Here is a 17,093-nt window from a genome sequence, read left to right on the forward strand (position 1 = left end):
TTAAAATTTAGCATTTTGAGGCAGCGAAAAACTCAAAACGCGCGGGCGAATATGGCTCATTCAAAAACGGGGGAAACTCCTCGAGGGAGCCTGTGCGCACGGGCGCCACACTGCAAACCGTCAAAGGCGTCATTAACACTTTTCGTTGATTCTTCATATTGACGCGAACACTGGTAAACGTCAAACAAGCGTTCTTAATGAGCCCAAGAATGCGACAAAAACAAAAAAACGGTGGAGGGATACCCGGATGCACGCATACTTTCATGGCGGTTTGGCCGTGGCTGGCGTTCGCTCGTACGGCGTACTGTTTGGCTTTGGTTTGAGGGACGAACGACGAGTCACTAGCCCTTTAGGGGCCGGTTTCCCGTCAGTAGCCATGGCCTCCTTCGCCGCCTGGTTGTCTCGTTCGTGACGGGGGCGTTTCGTCACCGAACCATCTTCACCGCGCACCTCATTAGCGTCCCTGTTACTGGCGGCGTCCCCGGCGTCTTCGGTGGCTCGCGTCTGCGTTTGTTGAGGCAAGGTGGCCTCCGGTGCGACGCTGGCAGATGAAACCGTTGCCGCAACCGGCGATGTAGTCTCCTCCTCAGGAACAATTTCCTCGTCCCTGGGTGGAGGAGCCGAACTCCCTAGCACTTCTGCTCCGGCCTCCTACGTCGGTTGCCGTGGCGGCTCACTTCCCGCGGCCAACTCTTCGGCTTCCACCGCGTAAATGACAAGCTCGGCCGAGCTGTCGTCTGGCACGGGTCCGGTTACGGCGGCGTACGTCAGCGTGCACTGTGCCGCCTCGTGGCCGAAGCGGCGACAGACACTGCAACGCGGCACCTTGCAGTCCCGGCGCATATGTCCCGTACTCTGGCAGCGCAGGCACTGCGGGGCTCTCCCGGGCACGACCACGAGCGCTGACTCGCCCGCCACTCGGAGTTGGTGCGGAAGGTCCTCGGCCCTCACGCCCGCCTTGAGCTTGAGGGTAACAGACCGCGTAGTCGAGCCCTTGTCGTGGGTGCCTTGAACTCTCCACCTCTCCCTGGTAACGTCGGTGACTCTGCCGTACGGGGCAAGGGCAACACGGACGTCTTCTTCGGTCACATTGTGTAGCAACCAATGCAACTTCAGCCGGAGGTCCTGGTTCGCTGGGTCGATGACAATACACTGCCGTCCCTTCACTCTCACGTCCTTCGCTTCGAGCATCTTCTTCACAGCCTGCTCATTCTTGAAAGTCACTGCCCAAACGTGACTCATCTGGAACGCTCCCAACGAAAGCACCTCGGGAAGCAGTTCCAAACGCGCCAACGCGTCTCGGAAATGTTCGACGCGATACGGGCGGGCCCTCATATCACCGTGCAAAAAAACAGTATTCAAAACAATACGACCTGCTGGCAAAGTTAGCAGAGAAACCTGGTACTCATCATCGTCCTGCGCAAGAAACGTGATACCGCGGCCAGACGTGGCCGCATTAACCGCTCCTGAGGAGCCCTGCATTGTGCGTCCGTTCACGGTGGTGGCCGGAAGCAGAATCCACTCGGCCACGGAGCAGGCTCCGCCGGCCTTGGTAATATAACGTATATATTGTACAACCAGTTTACACTTTTATTTAGTTTTGGCATTTCAAGCAGCTTAGGTGACTATTTGTTGTATTGCGCTCGTGCAGTAAGCGTCCCCCGAGTTTCCGCAATAGCTCACGTCTAGCAATTGCATTTCGTAGACGGAAAAGCGTTCGCAGATGCGCAGTCGTGCTGCTGACCGCTGTGCTTGGTCGCCCAGCACAAAAAAGAAAGTGCTTCCTGCACCCTAGGTTTACGCTGTACGGTAAAAATATCAGTTGATTTTATTTCCTTAGTACCTATATTGACTTCGCTGACTCTTCTCCCGCCTTCAAGAGGCCTTATATTTTCCTACTGGCGTACCAGTCAGCGACGCGTCGCATGTGCGCTTGTGCAGCGCTTGTGTGAAGCGACCTTGACTTGGAGCTAGATACAGTGTACAAACTAACCAAGTAAAGAAAGGCAGATTCTTCCATTCACAAACGTGTCCTGGCTTGGTTTCAACTGAGCGAACGAATTGCGACGACCCGTCGGCGGCCAGCGGACGAAACGCTGGGCCGACTGACTGTCTGAAGGCCGGGGAGCCGTGCAGTAGCGCAGCCAATTGCGAGCTCGGCTCCTCGCGACGTCACACGAAAACGCCACAGAAAATGGGCGAGCGTAAAGAGAGGAGGACAGCATTTTTGAATTAATTTTTCTACTAAATATAATCGCGTAAACGCACCCAGAGTGGTCGAAACATGGCCTGGGGACTCCGGACTACAATTTGCGCAAGTAATCCCGCAAGGTTTACATATCACTTCAGTGTCCCTTTAAGGTGGTTGGAAAGCAAAGCTTTAAACGACACGCACAACAATTGCCCATGCGACGTCACTTGAACTCATAAACATGGCTCTACCAAGAGCGAAACCAGAGATTCGGTCAGACGTTACCTACACTCTAAACTCTTTTTCCTCCGATATACTCCCTAGAGGTTCTTTTTCGCCTGTCCTCTAGTGGTCCTCCTTGTAGGAGTTTTTTTACTACATGGAACAGGGAGGTTTTGTTTACCTCCTCAAAACAGGGCGTTTTTAGGTTATAGAAAGGAGGTATTTAGGGAGTGTTAGGAAATGTTCGGGAGAATTTAAGGAGGTCAAAATGGAGTATTCTTTACTTCCTGAAGGGCGACTTTAAGTGATGTTTATGGAATTTTTAGGCGGTTGAATAGGAGCCTATTATGGCTCCCTTTGGAAGTACTTATGTTAGTTTAGGGGCGTTTTTAGGAGGTTCAAGGGAAGCATTTACTTCTTTTGAATGGAGTTTGACGAAAGCTTGGGGAGTTTTGTAGGCCTTCTGAAAGGAGGTTTTCAAGGCCACAAGGGAGAATTTCTAGTTCCCTGCGGGAGTACTGATTTCACACGGTTTTTCTCGATTTCAGGTTTATTTCAAACGAACTTTTGCAGACAAGTTTACATGGGACATGGTGTACATAAGGAGGTTCAGAAATAAATACTTATGGCGACCTCATATTGGAAATCACAAATGGTACATTGCTAAATAACACGCCAGTTAGGAATTGAAGACAGCAAAACGATGCTAGTTGAACAAACCGTAGAAACAATATTACTACAATAACTGGAAATACGCGAAAAACAAAGATAGGCACAAACACAACCGCATGGTAAGTGAAATCATTATAGAATACTATCGGATCGAGAACGCGTCAGTACTTATCAGAACTTATCAGTACGCATCAGCGCTCAGTACACAGTGAAAAAAAAATGGTTGCAGTGGTTTACAACAACAACAAAAAAATTCAGTAGGTGGCGAAATGAGCGAGAGCTGTGTGCTTGTTGAACAAATTGTAGAAACAATAATAATACAAGAACTGGAAATACTTGAAAAACAGATAGGCACAAACACAACCGCATGATAAGTGAAATCATTATATAATACTAGAGGATCAAGAACGCGTCAGTATTTATCAGAACTAATCAGTACGCATTAGTACTAAGTACACAAAGTGAAGAAAAAATGGTTGCAGTGGTTTACAACAACAAAACAATTTTTCAATTTGTGGTGAAATGAGCGAGAGCTGTGCAACGATTTGATATTGAAAGGTAACAAGCATTTTGTAGGTGGTAAAGGCACAAGAGATAAATGATGTAGGAGACAGACTTCAGTGAGATGGCTATGGATAAATGAGTAATATAAAGAACGAAAAATATGCTGCGGAAAATACCAGTGCGTTTTGATAAACACACAAATGCGCCAGGAAAAGTGACCGAGTCTGACGGGTAATTGCAATGATATAGAACAGAATGGGTGGTATCGCGACAGCTTCTTTAGAGTGAGAACAAAAAGCCATGTAATTCGTGTTTTTCGGATAATTTTTAGTTGATTCATTTCGCACCAGTTGCCAATATTATTTAGATAATTGTTTCAAGTTAAATTAGTTTGTTAATATTATTGCTTCACTGAAAGATAGCTGTATTATCAGCATACAGAACGGCCCATCAACTATTCCCTTTTCAGTCAAAAAAGAAAAAAGAAAAAGTCAGAAATATAATACGGAATTATTTTTGACTACTATCCAATGATTACAGGATTGAAAACAAATATTAGTGAGCGATATTGATGCGATAAAAGTTAATTAGTTCTAAATCCTTCACACGTGGTTTGGTGCTGGCAAGGTCCAAAAAGGCATGTTCCACAAACGTTAGAGCTCTGTGTGCCTTCTTGGGATATTGAATGTTGAAAACCCAGAACGATGCAAACAGACTACACAGTCCTCCCAGTAAAGATGATGCAGTCAAGACACGCTGGCCATCGATGTGGAGGCTAACTTCCCCGTGCACGGAATGCAGGCAGGGAGTCAGAGGAACATCTGCCTGAAAAAGCAAAAAAGAAAAAAAAATGCCCCACACGTAAAATTCAAAACAGACACTATGGTTAAATGAACTTAATAATTCGGTACAGTAATAAAATTGTAAGGCCAGGTTCCCTGCGAATTCCAGTACCTAAATTAGGAATGCAAAGGCTTCATAAAACCAAGTGCCAGTACATTAACCGTCGTGGCTTTGGCAGCAATAAAAAAGATATTACTTCCGCACAATATACTCGAGCACAACTTTAAATGACAGTGAAGATAAAATGCAAGTCTCTGTAGGTTGATAGATTAGTTTTTGTTTTTGACTGAAAAACACTTTGGTATTTCATGATTTTGTTAACTGCTGTCTCTTGTTTGAAGATGCCAGCTTGCATCTGTTCAAGTGAATGGGCACACAGTTAAAGATGCAAACCCTTACACTGCCTCTCCGCTACCATGGTGGCTCACTTTCATAGAAAAAGTGCAGCTTTTTCGAGCTGGACGGCTGTTGCAAGCCGTGGCAATACTCACTTCTGCTGGAGGGGCCAACTTGGTTTCCGAATGCAGCCTTGCCTTGTACAGCACAGCCTATCCTGCCTTAAGATCTATGAAGTCATTCAACTCGATCATGTATCAGGATCTGCAGAAGAAAATCGTGTCAGCAAATAATGAATTCATGCCGGACAGGCACCCACTGTTTCAGTTATACTTGCAGATACCTCCACCTATTTCCCTCCTGGTGTTACATCCAAAGCTAATCTGTTACGGCTTGTCTCATCAAGTATGGTCATCTGTCATAACACAGCTAGTCATACAGGAAACTCCTTCACTGGGTCAGAAAACACTTTCTTTTTTTACAGTAGTGATAAACTAGGCGACTCAGTCATCCGTATTCTGACACCTTAATATTCTGTGTCACCGAGCCACAAGCATGATTGGTGCATCAGGTCATTTGTAGCCGCAACCGTTACTACAGCCTTGTTAGCTAACGTAAACCTCGTTCATGGCACCAAATTACTTGTGATCGCATGGCTACAAAAAAAAAACAGCTGAAATGGAAACGCTATTCTCGCAAACTTACCAACGCTGCATGCCACAACACCTGCCTTAGTTAATTTACCGTGATTGTAGAAGTTTCCGTCATGCGAAACCACAGTGCACTTTTTGGAGCTGCAAGCTCCGTGTCAAAATCGAGTGTCAGATGAATCGAGTAATTTTTGTGTATGGTCTTACTATTGATTATGACAAAGTTATTAGCAACAAAAGAAGAGTGTGTGCATTGTTCTTGTAAAAAAATGATATCCTTTTTTATACCCGGCAGACTTGTGTCATGCTACGGCAAACTCGGTTCTCTTCCATAAGGGCATGAATTTGTGTTTTTAATTATGTGGCCTTAGCTGGCGACTGACGGGCCCCGATTGTATACAGACCCCTCATTATCATCCGAAAGGGAATAAAAACATTTCGGTTTCGAACCACGTCGCCGTCGTGGTCCACACTATATGCATTTAATCGTTCGATAGGCTCATAGCATCTTTTACGCATGTCACCGTTTCCTTAATAGGGTGCGCTGTTAGATGTGAACAGTCGACTCAAGCGAGCAAACAACCCCACCGAATCTACAGGGCACAGTTTTCGAAGGGGGTGGCCGTCTGATCTGCGGCTTTCGCCGACCAGAGCGCTAAGAATGAGTCAGAGCCTTGAATGAAAACACCACAAAGACTTATATTTGGACAGGCAAGCCATCAGGAGCGTTAACGAATAGATATTACAAAGTAGAGCAGTTAACTAAAAAGAACACGAGCAGTTCGATGCATATGAGAGACAGAGTCCCACAATATTCACCGACCGGGCCCGACGATGCACCGCTGTCGGAGGCGATTCGGCTACCTGAGTAGCCGTCACGTTGCTTTGAAACGACGCCGCGCGCGACAAACGATTTCATCTCGAATGCCCTGTTACAAACCGGCCTACAAAAGAATGCGAATGCATACCCCAAAAGCCACAAACAAGTACAATAAAAAGAGTGTGCGCTTTTTTCTTTGCCCGTGCGTGTACGTGCTGTGTGCGGCACGGGTACTTCGCAGTTAACCCTATCCAAACGTTTGACAAACGCATCGACTGATAACAGACCACTTACCAGCGAGCTGTCCACAGCTGTCACCGTATCCAAATGCTGTTAGCGGCCGTTCCTGGTGTGACAGGGGCACATAAAAATCTTTCCACCAAATGGCACTACTAGTCCTTCTCAAATAAGAAAAAGCGATGGCCCAAGGCGAGGCTTGAAGCTCCGGCCGCACCGAGTCACCGGCCGCGCTGCGTTGATAGCACGGAGGTTGTTTACATCCGGGCAGCAAGTCGTGCGCCAGGGCAAGTTGAGTCGCTGCAGTCGGGTGCGTTGGCGCGCTGGCACGAGAATTTCAATCGTCTATATATGCGCAAGCAAGCGAAGCAGATGAGCATTGCAATTGTTTGCAACGGCGAGAACTGTCTCTTTGTTATCAGCAGAGTTTGACAACACCTATCGCCAAAATAAACAGATTGAAACAACACGGTCGCGCTGTCTGCCTGTGATCGCGCTGGCTGAAGCATCTATACGGGTATACGTACGGTATGGGGTTTGTAGCTGCATGCAACCGTCGCGTCCTGCTTATTCGTTCTAATTAGCATTAGGCCACGGTTGAAGTGCTGACACACGCAAACAACAGAAGACTAACATGGCGACCGCCCGCTTGAGATGATTACGCCAGATGGGGAGTTTATTTTGGACGTGGTTCTATACAAGGAACCGAACGCCATCTCACAAATGGTGTTAGGGGGTTCTAAATCCTCCCTTTTGCTACACGGATGGGCAACGGTACTACCATGGAGGTTCGTCCACATTTTTAGACCATTCCTAGGGAGTACATTTTTTGCTATAAGTACTTTTCAGGGCACATTACTTGGTTAAAACTCCATTTCCGGCTAGTTTGCGTTTACGGTGTAGAACTCGCGGGGGTGGTGTCATGAACGCAGCACCGTCGGCCACTGCCGGGTTAGAGCTCCGGACGCCGTCCCTGTAGTCCTGGCGTAGGTCGGCAGAAAGAGAACGGAGAGGAGCGTCTTTGAAGGGTGAGACAGGGGAAGTTAGCCATCCTGATGTGCTAGCTCGGGGCTGCACCACCACGCGACACAAGAGCAGACACCGAAACAATTTGGCATGTGAGCTAAGTGATTCCCATTTGTACCGCGTTACACTATAGTTAGTTTAGCAAGTTTGAGGATTGCGAGAAAGCTGAGGGAACACTTATAATCGTTATTTATTACAACCAGTTACTCCTTTCGCCTTTTGAAATACATCTTAAAACACAACCGAATTGGTATTCACCAACTGAGAAAACGGAGTCCCAGTTTTGGCAAGCGGTTCGCAAAAGGTAGCGTTTCTCTAGCGGCCTGCACGAGGTCCTTACATTTTGTTTTCCCGCCCTGCAAACCAACCCCCAGCGTATCTTGCCGTACGACCGCTTAATTCCATCGAGTCCGGGTTGCCCAGGATGTGCTGTCGAACCAGTTAATCAAGCCGTGCGAAGGAAGCGTGCAATACACGCGAATCTGCGCCAAAATAGGCCGAAAACAACTGTCTCTAAAGAACTCGAGAAAGCCCACGGAATGGTTCCCGCCGTCGCGCCCGCCGGCACGCAGAGAACGCGGGATAATAGAGAGTTTTAGTATATCGTACGGAGCACAACGTTAAGAAATAGCGTACGTTATTTCCTAACGTCACTGCACTGCGCATGCGCAGTACGCTACGTTATTTTTGCGCTTAGCGTACGTTCGTCCTACGTACGCTATTTCCGCAAAATAGCGAGCGTACGTTAAAGCGCTTGCGTGCCGCTCTCGCGAAATCACGGAAAGCGAGACCCACTTCAGAGGGCAACATGGCGGCTTCCGGAGCGGAGAAAGCGCAGCGCCTTCGATTTTCTCCGGACGACGACATTTGCCTTCTAACAAAAGTGCTGAGCGCAAACCCCTTGAAATCGCCATCGAAGTGGCCTACTATATGCGCGCACGTACAGATCGCTTCACGGAAGCAGTTCACCGTGCGCGCTCTGCGCGAGCGTCTTGAGCTGCTGCTGCGGCAGTTCGTGGACGAAGACACGGCGAACTTGAAAAAGTAAGTGCTTATTTCCACCACATTATTGCTTCGCGTTTCTACGACAAACATATAGCATGATTCTGAAAATACACACCCTTTTACCATGTTGATAAAGCTTGAAATACGCGGGCTCAAATTTGCCGTGCGGTTCCGCCGCTCCGCATATTTACATCTTGTATCTGGTACACTGATGTGCGTTGACGCGTTGCACTTGTTTTATTCACAGATCCGGCACAGAGGAAGACTATAGCGGAAAGGTCCGACTGCTCACCGAGATATGGGCCTTGGCCACAGAGTTTGGCTATTCGCTGCGGCGGAAGAAGGGCCAGTCAGTGGCGTCGCAGCGCGCCGAAGCAAATGCGACGCGAAACCAGGCGCGCGATTTTGCGTCGCAAATAGACAACGGCAGCTACCCGCCATCACCAGCGTTGTGCGACGACCCATGTAAGTAACATCGCCAATCATGAACCTGTTGTTTCTGAAGCTCCAAAGGCCCATAAATTCGGCGAGCTCTTTCTTAACCCGGGCGTGCACTAGGAAGTTGTCGGTTATAACAAATCAATTTCTGCAGTTTGCAAAGTGATAACTTTTGGAGCAACGCGTGAAGCGCAAAATTCGATAAGAACGTAAAAAAAAAGGCGACCAAGGCGGACGAGTTGTCTTTTTTTTTTGTTCCCACGCTGGTAATCAACTCACCGTAACATTCGCATTGGGAAGCTTTTTCTCACCTGGCGTCCAGCGGACTGATGTAGAAAAAACCAGGCAGGCTTACGAATTTCATTCAAATTGAGTACTGCATTGTAGATTAAATACCTACAATCCTAATCATCGCTAAGTAGTTTTCTTAACTTGTAACTGTTGCACAAAGGGAGCATAAGTGCCGAAACTACAGTGGCATGTTTGATTTTGTGCCCTTTGCAGGGGACCCAGAGCCCGAGGAAACAGCAGCTGATATTCTGGAAAGAATCGCAGGAAACACAGAGCAGCCCGAGGTATCAAGGGCACCGACAAGCCAAGCGAACCAGCATGTGCACCTGTTGGCAGCGGAAACGCGGGAGCTTCCTCCTTCGGCCAGCGCCGAAGTTCCAGCCACAGGCAGTGGCTGCCGCACGAACGCAGCGCAGGCTTCTACTAGCAGCTCGAATGGGGCTAGCGAAAACACAAGTACCGCTGGAAATGCCAGGGTGCTCTCTTATCGGAGTAAGTGAACACTACATGAGCATGTGAAGCACTCAAAACAGCTCTACCCACGCCCCCCTTCTTTGATGGGTTAAATTATGTTCTTAGAAATACAGTATGTTCTTAATGCAAGTGCACACTTGTGAGAGCACGGATTCAGTGAACAGCAACAACGCCTCCATAATTTTCACCTTGTGGGATTTTATTGGAACACAGTCTGGCTCAAAATGTGTACATATGCAGTTTTCACACCAGTCGTGGCATTCTGTAAACACTTTACATTTTTATTTTCAGGAAAGAAAAAGTCAACAGCCGCTGAGACGGACCAGGAATTTCTGGAAAAAAGATGGCGCCATGAGCAAGCCATGAAGGATAAAGAGTGCGAAATGGAAGCTCAAAAAATAGCGCTGCAAAAGGCTCAGCTAGAGCAAAAGGAAAAGAAGTGGGCCAGGCGGTTCGATCTTGAGGAGAAGCGAATGACCCAAGAGTTCCGTCTTCGTGCCCAAGAACTGGAAGAAAGAACCGCCGACCGCGAGCAAAGAGCTGAGCAAGCTCGCTTGCAGGCGACAAGCCAACAAGCACTGCTTAACGTGATCCAGGCGCTGGCCGAACACATAAAAAAGTAAACAAACTCAAGTGCATTCTCCGTGTTGAGGCAAGAATGTAAAGATGCTGATAAATAAAAGCAAGAAAAAAAGATCTCGAGTATATAACGACTATAGATAGAACACTATCGTTGCATGGTGTGAAAAATGGCTCATGCCTCTTAACCTTAATAAGTGCCAATCCATTGGAATCCATCCAGAATCGCGCTGCTCGCTTCATCATGTCAAACTACTCGCGTAAATATAGCATCACTGAACTCAAACGCACACTTGACCATCCATGTCTCCAATCACGTCGAATCATCTCGCGTCTCTGCTTGCTTCACGCGTTCTACTATCACCCACTAGCCAGGCACCCTCGACTCCAACCCCCGCCCAGAATCTTGCCGCGCCTCAACCATAGCAAACCAATCGCACGCATTCGGTGCCGCACATCAACGATGAAAGATTATTTTTTCCCTCATGCAATAACCCTGTGGAATACCCTCCCCGACAGTATTGTTTTGTCCGCCGACCGCACGACTTTTCGCAAACTAACAATGCATCTGACCTAAATGTGCAATCCCGAGGCAAAGGCGGGTCCGCAGCGATTGACGCGTGCCTAGGCGCAGGACTGTAGCTAGCGGAGAACGGAAGTCGAGCGTCGCGATGTCACTTGGCTACTCCCAGTGTTTCCAGCTGCTTTGAAAGAAGCAGAGAGGGAGGAGTAATCGATCGGCAAGGGGAGAGAGGTGCACTTAATTGCTCCTGGCGCAGCTAATACTGAATGTAGATCAATAATTCCAACAGCATTGCACCGCTATATTGGAACTACGCGACAATAAAGGCCTTTTGTAACTTTTACAAAAGGCTTTTCTGGTTCCCTTTAACACAGTAAAAACACAGCTGCATGGTGCAGGGTAGATCAGTGCTTCGCAGGGCTCAGGTACTCCGATAGGCTCGGTGGCTCTAGATCGAAGTAGGTGGAAATCTGATTGCCATACATACAGGCATGGCAGTTGGTCAGCAACGTGGCCACCCTATACATTCTGGGCACAGCCTGCAGCATGATTTTCTGGTTTTTTTTGAAATCGAGGAAAGCAAATTCTGCAATGATTCTCCCAAAGCCCCACTCGACGGCCTGTCTAACAGTGCTCATGGCCTTGTTAAAGCTCTCCTCTGCTCGCGTCACCAATGCCCCTCCATAGGCCTTCATAAGCAGGGGGTGGAGTGGGTAGGCGGGATCACCGTATATTACATATCGGTGTCCCTGGACCACTGCCTCCAGTTTCTCGTACAGCTCGCTCTCCCGCAGGATACCTGCAAGACACAAAGAAAAAAAGTACGGAGCAATGGCTTTTAGAACACGTAACAGCTGCTGCAAAACTATGTGCAAGCCAAGTGAAATAAAGTATCCATTGTATAATTTCGCCTCCAGCATTACTAAGGCAAAAATAAGTGCAAGCTGCCATATATGACTATTAAAAAGTCACTGAAGTAAATTTGCTGAAGTCTTATTTGGGACTAAATCAAGCAGTTTAACTAGTGCAATTAGTTATTTTGCTACTTCATTTACAATTGGTCTCAAAAAAGAAAACACCATGAGCATAGTGTGGCTGATGTGCTAGCCACTGTAATAAAGTTACAATGATTTGCAGCGTTTTTTTATGCTGTATCGCTGGTGATTAGGTACTTGTGTGTGGTAGCCGTCATCAATTAGCAGCTACCAAGAACGGAATCAAGCACGGTGCCCATTCTGTGCTCTAATTTTTATTTAAGAGTAAAGCACTATAACGGCTTCTGAACACAAATGCTCTTTACAACTCACCGGCATCGTGCCTGCTACCCGGATAGGGGCCATCCAGCTGGCAAATGAGCCCGTTGGGGCACATTAGGGACTGATATTTCAGGGCGTGTACCCGCTTGTGGCCAGAAAAGTACAGGCGCTGCTCCTGTGTCGGTCGGCAGATGGGGCGCGCTGTCCCATCTATAAACGCCCAACAGTTGGGCAGCGGGGCACCTTTGCTGTGGACTGCCTGCAAGGAAATGTGCATAATGAAAACTCAGTTTTATTTACTGTGTCCATGCATTCAGCACAGTTAATGATAAGCTTAGATGTGAATTTTTAGGTGGAGATGCGCATTTATTTACACTACAGAAAGATAGAAACACATTACACCAAGTGACTCAACGGTGATTTAAAGGGTCCTAACATTGAATTTGGAATATGTGAAGTCATCCCATGTTTGGCAATAAACGACTTGAGCAGAGGAATCGAGTAGAAATGAGCCTTTAAGAGCACACACCAGTCCACAAAATAACCAAAGAACCATGGGAAAGGGTCCAATAAGCGTAGCAAAATCATACCCCCCCCCCTCCCCTGTTGTGCGTCGTACTGGTAGGTTTATATTTTACACCAAACGGAACCTTAAAGTGTACGAGTGAAAAGGCGACGTGTAGTGACCCGTAAACGCGAAATGAAAAGTACGTATTGCCCAACTTACGTCGCTCATGTCCTTCAGGTGCGCTGGAGTCAGCCACGGGTGCGCTGTCAAGTCGTCAAGAAGGACGCCGAATTGTGTCTCCAGACGCAGCATTACCTTGTTGGTGATACTTGATATGACAGAGTAATGTCGCCCGAAGTATTCTTGAAGGTCACACAACCTGTTCGGATACGCGAGGCGCCTCAAACACATGCAGAGGGCTTCAGTGCCAGCGACACGCACACCCTGGGCGCTTGTCACAATGTCAGGCATCTCGAGGGCTCGCAGTAACACTTCGAAGTCTGCTTTCTCAAAGCGAAACTGCCTGCGGAAGGTTGTCGCAGGCATGCCTTCGATGTTGAGCATGCCGTTCCGGGCGACATACATCCTGCGTTGGGGCTCCCTCCTGCGCAGCACCAGGGCTTCTATGTCGGACCACGCTAACTCTGCCAGCGCATATCTATTGCAGAGGATACTTTGTGGCATGGTGAAGCTACACAAGGCACACAGAAGCGAATTAAACTCAGATATGCGGAATGTAGCACACGGATAACAAAGATTCACGAAACTTCCGATGCGCGCGAACAGCTTTTTTTTCCTCCATGCGCGCGAATCTTCGGATGGATTGGCTTGGTGTCTAATGCTTTCAAGTAGCCACACGCGAAGTGTTTCGCCTTTTCTCTCGCAAATGGCGCCACCACAGTTAACGAACGTTAGCGGAGCGTAAGAGTTCGCTCTTCTAAAACTACTTTTGCGCATCTCGCCGCTACGTTCCGCTATTTGCTTACGTTACGTTTACGTTACGTTTACGGTAACGCCCGTACGCTATACTAAAACTCTCTAATAGCGCGCGTTTGCCGCGCCGTCGACACTGCGCTCCGTGAGTAAAAACCGCCCTCCCCTCTTCAGCCGCGTTATGAGTTTCTTGCCCCGCACGCCGTGAAGGTACCGTTAACTAGTAGAGGTAGAAGGCTTTGCTTTGAAAGGGGGAAGCTCAGGGCAATGACCAGAGCTCATATCGCATCTATCAGCGAGAGAAATGGTCTGTAGACGCCAGACTTACTCGTTTGGAATATATTTTCTGAAGCAGGTTTTGTCTTTTACCATTACGTTTCTTTTTGTGTGGGACATTTCCAATCACGCGAAATGTCACCGTTATAGTTTGTGTGCTTGGCTAAAGTACTGCTGGGCTAGAATATAACCAGTGTAGATAGTTATTAGCAAAATGTATCGCAACTACAAGCCTGGTAGAGCTTCAATGTGGATTGCCGGACATGCGGGTGTGTTGCCGGACATGCGGGTGTGTTTTCTTGTGTTGTTCTGTTGCTTGGCTGACGAAGCCAAAGATGTTCTTGGGAAGCCACTGTTCGTGCAGTGACAGTCCCGGTGAATCTCCAGCACGGTGTCGTACAGCCCAGGCCTGGAGCCGAGCGTCTGTCGAGCACTTCTCTTCGAAAGCATCCCTCCTAACAACGGTTGAAGACCCTTATCCATCGGGATCTTGGACCCCCGGTGGAGAAGCTGTTACGATTCAGAACGCGGCTACGCTGCAAGATCGGTGCAGTGGTTTTCTGCTTTGTGATGGAGCCTCCACTACGTGCGCATTTCGAGTGGGCGCCTCTGTGTCGGTGACTCGGGCTCGCAGAGGCAGCCAGCGGACTAAGCGGACTCGGAGTAAGCGTAGGACACTACTACCGACCCCTCACGACCTCTGGAAAGAGGGTTGTGTGTATCTGTACGATGTCGCACCGTTAGCAAAAACCAGGGCGAACGCTCGTTTGACCGTTTGCGCTTTCCCCCCAAGCGCTGAAGTTCATTCCAATTGGAGGAGTGAATCAATGGTATCACTCTGCTCGAGTCCTGTACTGTAACCTAGCCCGCCGGGGCATTGTTCCTGTCTTGCTTCAGTTCATCTCTCGCCATGCAGAAAACAAGTTAAGTTTGCCTTCGGCTTCTCGTCGCCATCTTCAGGGCAGCAACATCGGCTGGCCGCTCGCGTCGCCACGCTACCACACGCATTACTGAGACGACGGAGCTCGGTTCGGGAACGCCCGCGCAAATGCAAAACGGGTTAACCTAGATGGCATATTTTTTTTTGCATTGTTGGGGTATTATTCACGTCAAGACCCTATAATGGTCGGGTGAAGACATTGTGCATAATATTTATTGCTGTTTTTACTACTTAACCACTCGAAAATGCTGTATTAACTTGACCTGATGAATTTCGCTATTTAGTTTATGGTTGTTTTATTCCTTCTTCAATATTGTTGTCTGGTTAAGTCATACGCGTCCGGGCGCTGTATGTAGACTTCTGGAATTGTGTTTGTTAATTTTCAATTTATGTCTTGTGCATTTACATGTATAAATGCAATTGTATGTATTGAAAAAGACGGGTTGCTCCTGGAAACCGCGTGTATTACATCACTGACTCCGCACGTTCCGAGGTGACCGAGCGCATGATGGTAATGACGATGTATATACACAGGTTATACATGAGCGCCCACCCTCACCGATGATAATGACGAGGGGGGCTGGCTATGAATGTTTGGGGAGCGTACCCCTTGGTGACCACAATGGATCATGATGATGCCGGGTTTGCGGGGGAATATTCCGAATGCACATCACTGACTTTTTCCGCGCAGCTGAAAGGGTGCGCCAGCCCGCAGAAGGATACGTTTGGCGACGGTTGAACGGTTTCAAGCGGGAGACGCGCGCTATCTCTGTCCAACGACAGCGACGGTAGGTTGAAGGATTAACTTCTGACATGCAATAATTGACTGGAGAAGTGTAGTCGCTGACGACGTATGGAGCAATTTACCGGTGCAGGAACTTCTCGAAGAGTCCTGGTGCTGGAACAGGCATCCAAAGCAGGACCTGTTCGCCTTTCGAGAACTTAGCGGAGGGTTGGGTGTCGTCATGTCTGGCCTTTTGATCTTGCTGGCTCGCATCTGTGTTGTCTCGCCATACGTCGAGAATGAGCGATCCGATCGGCTAACTGCTCATGAACTGGCGAAGTAGCGGAACCTGGGACAGAGAAAAAAACGGTGCCGAGGGCAAAAGAGGGTAGGCGGCTGAAAACGAGAAAAAGGGCCATTAACCCCTCGTGCACTGCACAGCGTTATTATAAGCCAATATCACGAAGGGCAGGACGACGCCCAAATTTTGGTGGTCGGGGCTGACGTACATGGAGATCATATCAGAGAGTGTGCGGTAGCACCGTTCAGTAACTTCATTCGTCTGCGGAAAGTAGGTAGAACAAGTTTTGTGGATGGGGTTCGCAGCGCGAAGAACTTCTGCAACTATTCGTGAAGGAAACGTCTTGCCGCCGTCACTGAGCAGAACCCGAGGCGCTTTATGTCGCAGGATGATGTTGGCGCAGGAAGAAGTGGGCGACTTCGTGAGCACACCCAGACCGTAGGGGAGCATTCTCTGCGTACCAGGTCAAGTGATCGGCAGAAGTCATGATCCAGCGGCAGCCAGTCGATGTTGAAGGTAACGGACCGTACAGGTCAATGCCTACTGTTTCAAGTAGAACAAAAGGGTAAGGAACCACCTGCAGCAAACCGGTAGGAGGTGATGTGCATTGCTTGCTTGCGGTGCTGACACAAAGCGCAAGAGGCAACGTACATGGTGACGCTCGTGGAGAGGCCGGCTGTTGCGTCATCGTGAAGAGCTTCGAGTATGCGAAGGCGGAGCACACGAGGAACGACAGGCACCCTTTATGGCCTGAAGGATGGTGGTTGGCGCGGTAGAGTACGCTATTCACAATCCGGAAGTTGTTCAGTTAGCGTCGCCACCGGCTATTGGGTGGTCGCGCCGAGCCACTGAGGGGGTCGATTAACGTTCGGCAGGAAGTATCGGCCCGCTGAAGCGAAGGAAGCTCGGTGGCCATCTCTAGTGGAACATGGTTTAGGGGTGCCATGGGTAAACTTGGCGGCCGTGGTTTACAAGACGCAGCTAGCGACGGGGAGGATAATGGGCATCGCGAAAGGGCATCCGCGTTTGAATTATTTTTTTCCGGACTTGAACTAACGCTGAAGTCAAACTGCTGCCGACGCAGTGTTCATCGGCCGAGGCGCCCAGTTAGGTTTTTTAGTGTTGAGCCAACAGAGGGCGTGATGATCTGTAACGATAATGAAATGACGATTGGCACGTATAGGCGAAACGTTTCTACAGAACACACGACAGCTAGGCGTTGCTGTTCCGTGCTGGTGTAGGTGTTCTCAGCGGGTGTCAGTGAGCTACTAACATACGCTATGACTCGTTCCCGAAGCTGAGCATCGCGCCGAAGAACTGAACCAATGCCACACCCGCTGGCAT

General features: G+C 48.6%; 1 protein-coding gene across 1 annotated transcript; it reads right to left on the minus strand.

Annotated features, from left to right (window-relative positions):
- Nucleotides 1–11,206: 11,206 nt before the first annotated feature.
- Nucleotides 11,207–13,349, minus strand: LOC144180723 (uncharacterized). The gene is made up of 3 exons (XM_077709000.1): nucleotides 12,795–13,349; nucleotides 12,119–12,326; nucleotides 11,207–11,610 (listed from the first exon to the last, which is right to left on the minus strand). The coding sequence occupies exons 1-3, from the start codon at nucleotides 13,257–13,259 to the stop codon at nucleotides 11,216–11,218; spliced, it is 1,068 nt and encodes a 355-aa protein (XP_077565126.1). The 5' UTR covers nucleotides 13,260–13,349; the 3' UTR covers nucleotides 11,207–11,215.
- Between the last annotated feature and the right edge of the window lie 3,744 nt (nucleotides 13,350–17,093).

The sequence above is a fragment of the Haemaphysalis longicornis genome, unplaced genomic scaffold, assembly GCF_048455015.1.
Source record: "Haemaphysalis longicornis isolate Haplotype H1 unplaced genomic scaffold, Haemaphysalis longicornis Haplotype H1 scaffold_4, whole genome shotgun sequence".
Classification (NCBI taxonomy): Eukaryota; Metazoa; Arthropoda; class Arachnida; order Ixodida; family Ixodidae; genus Haemaphysalis; species Haemaphysalis longicornis.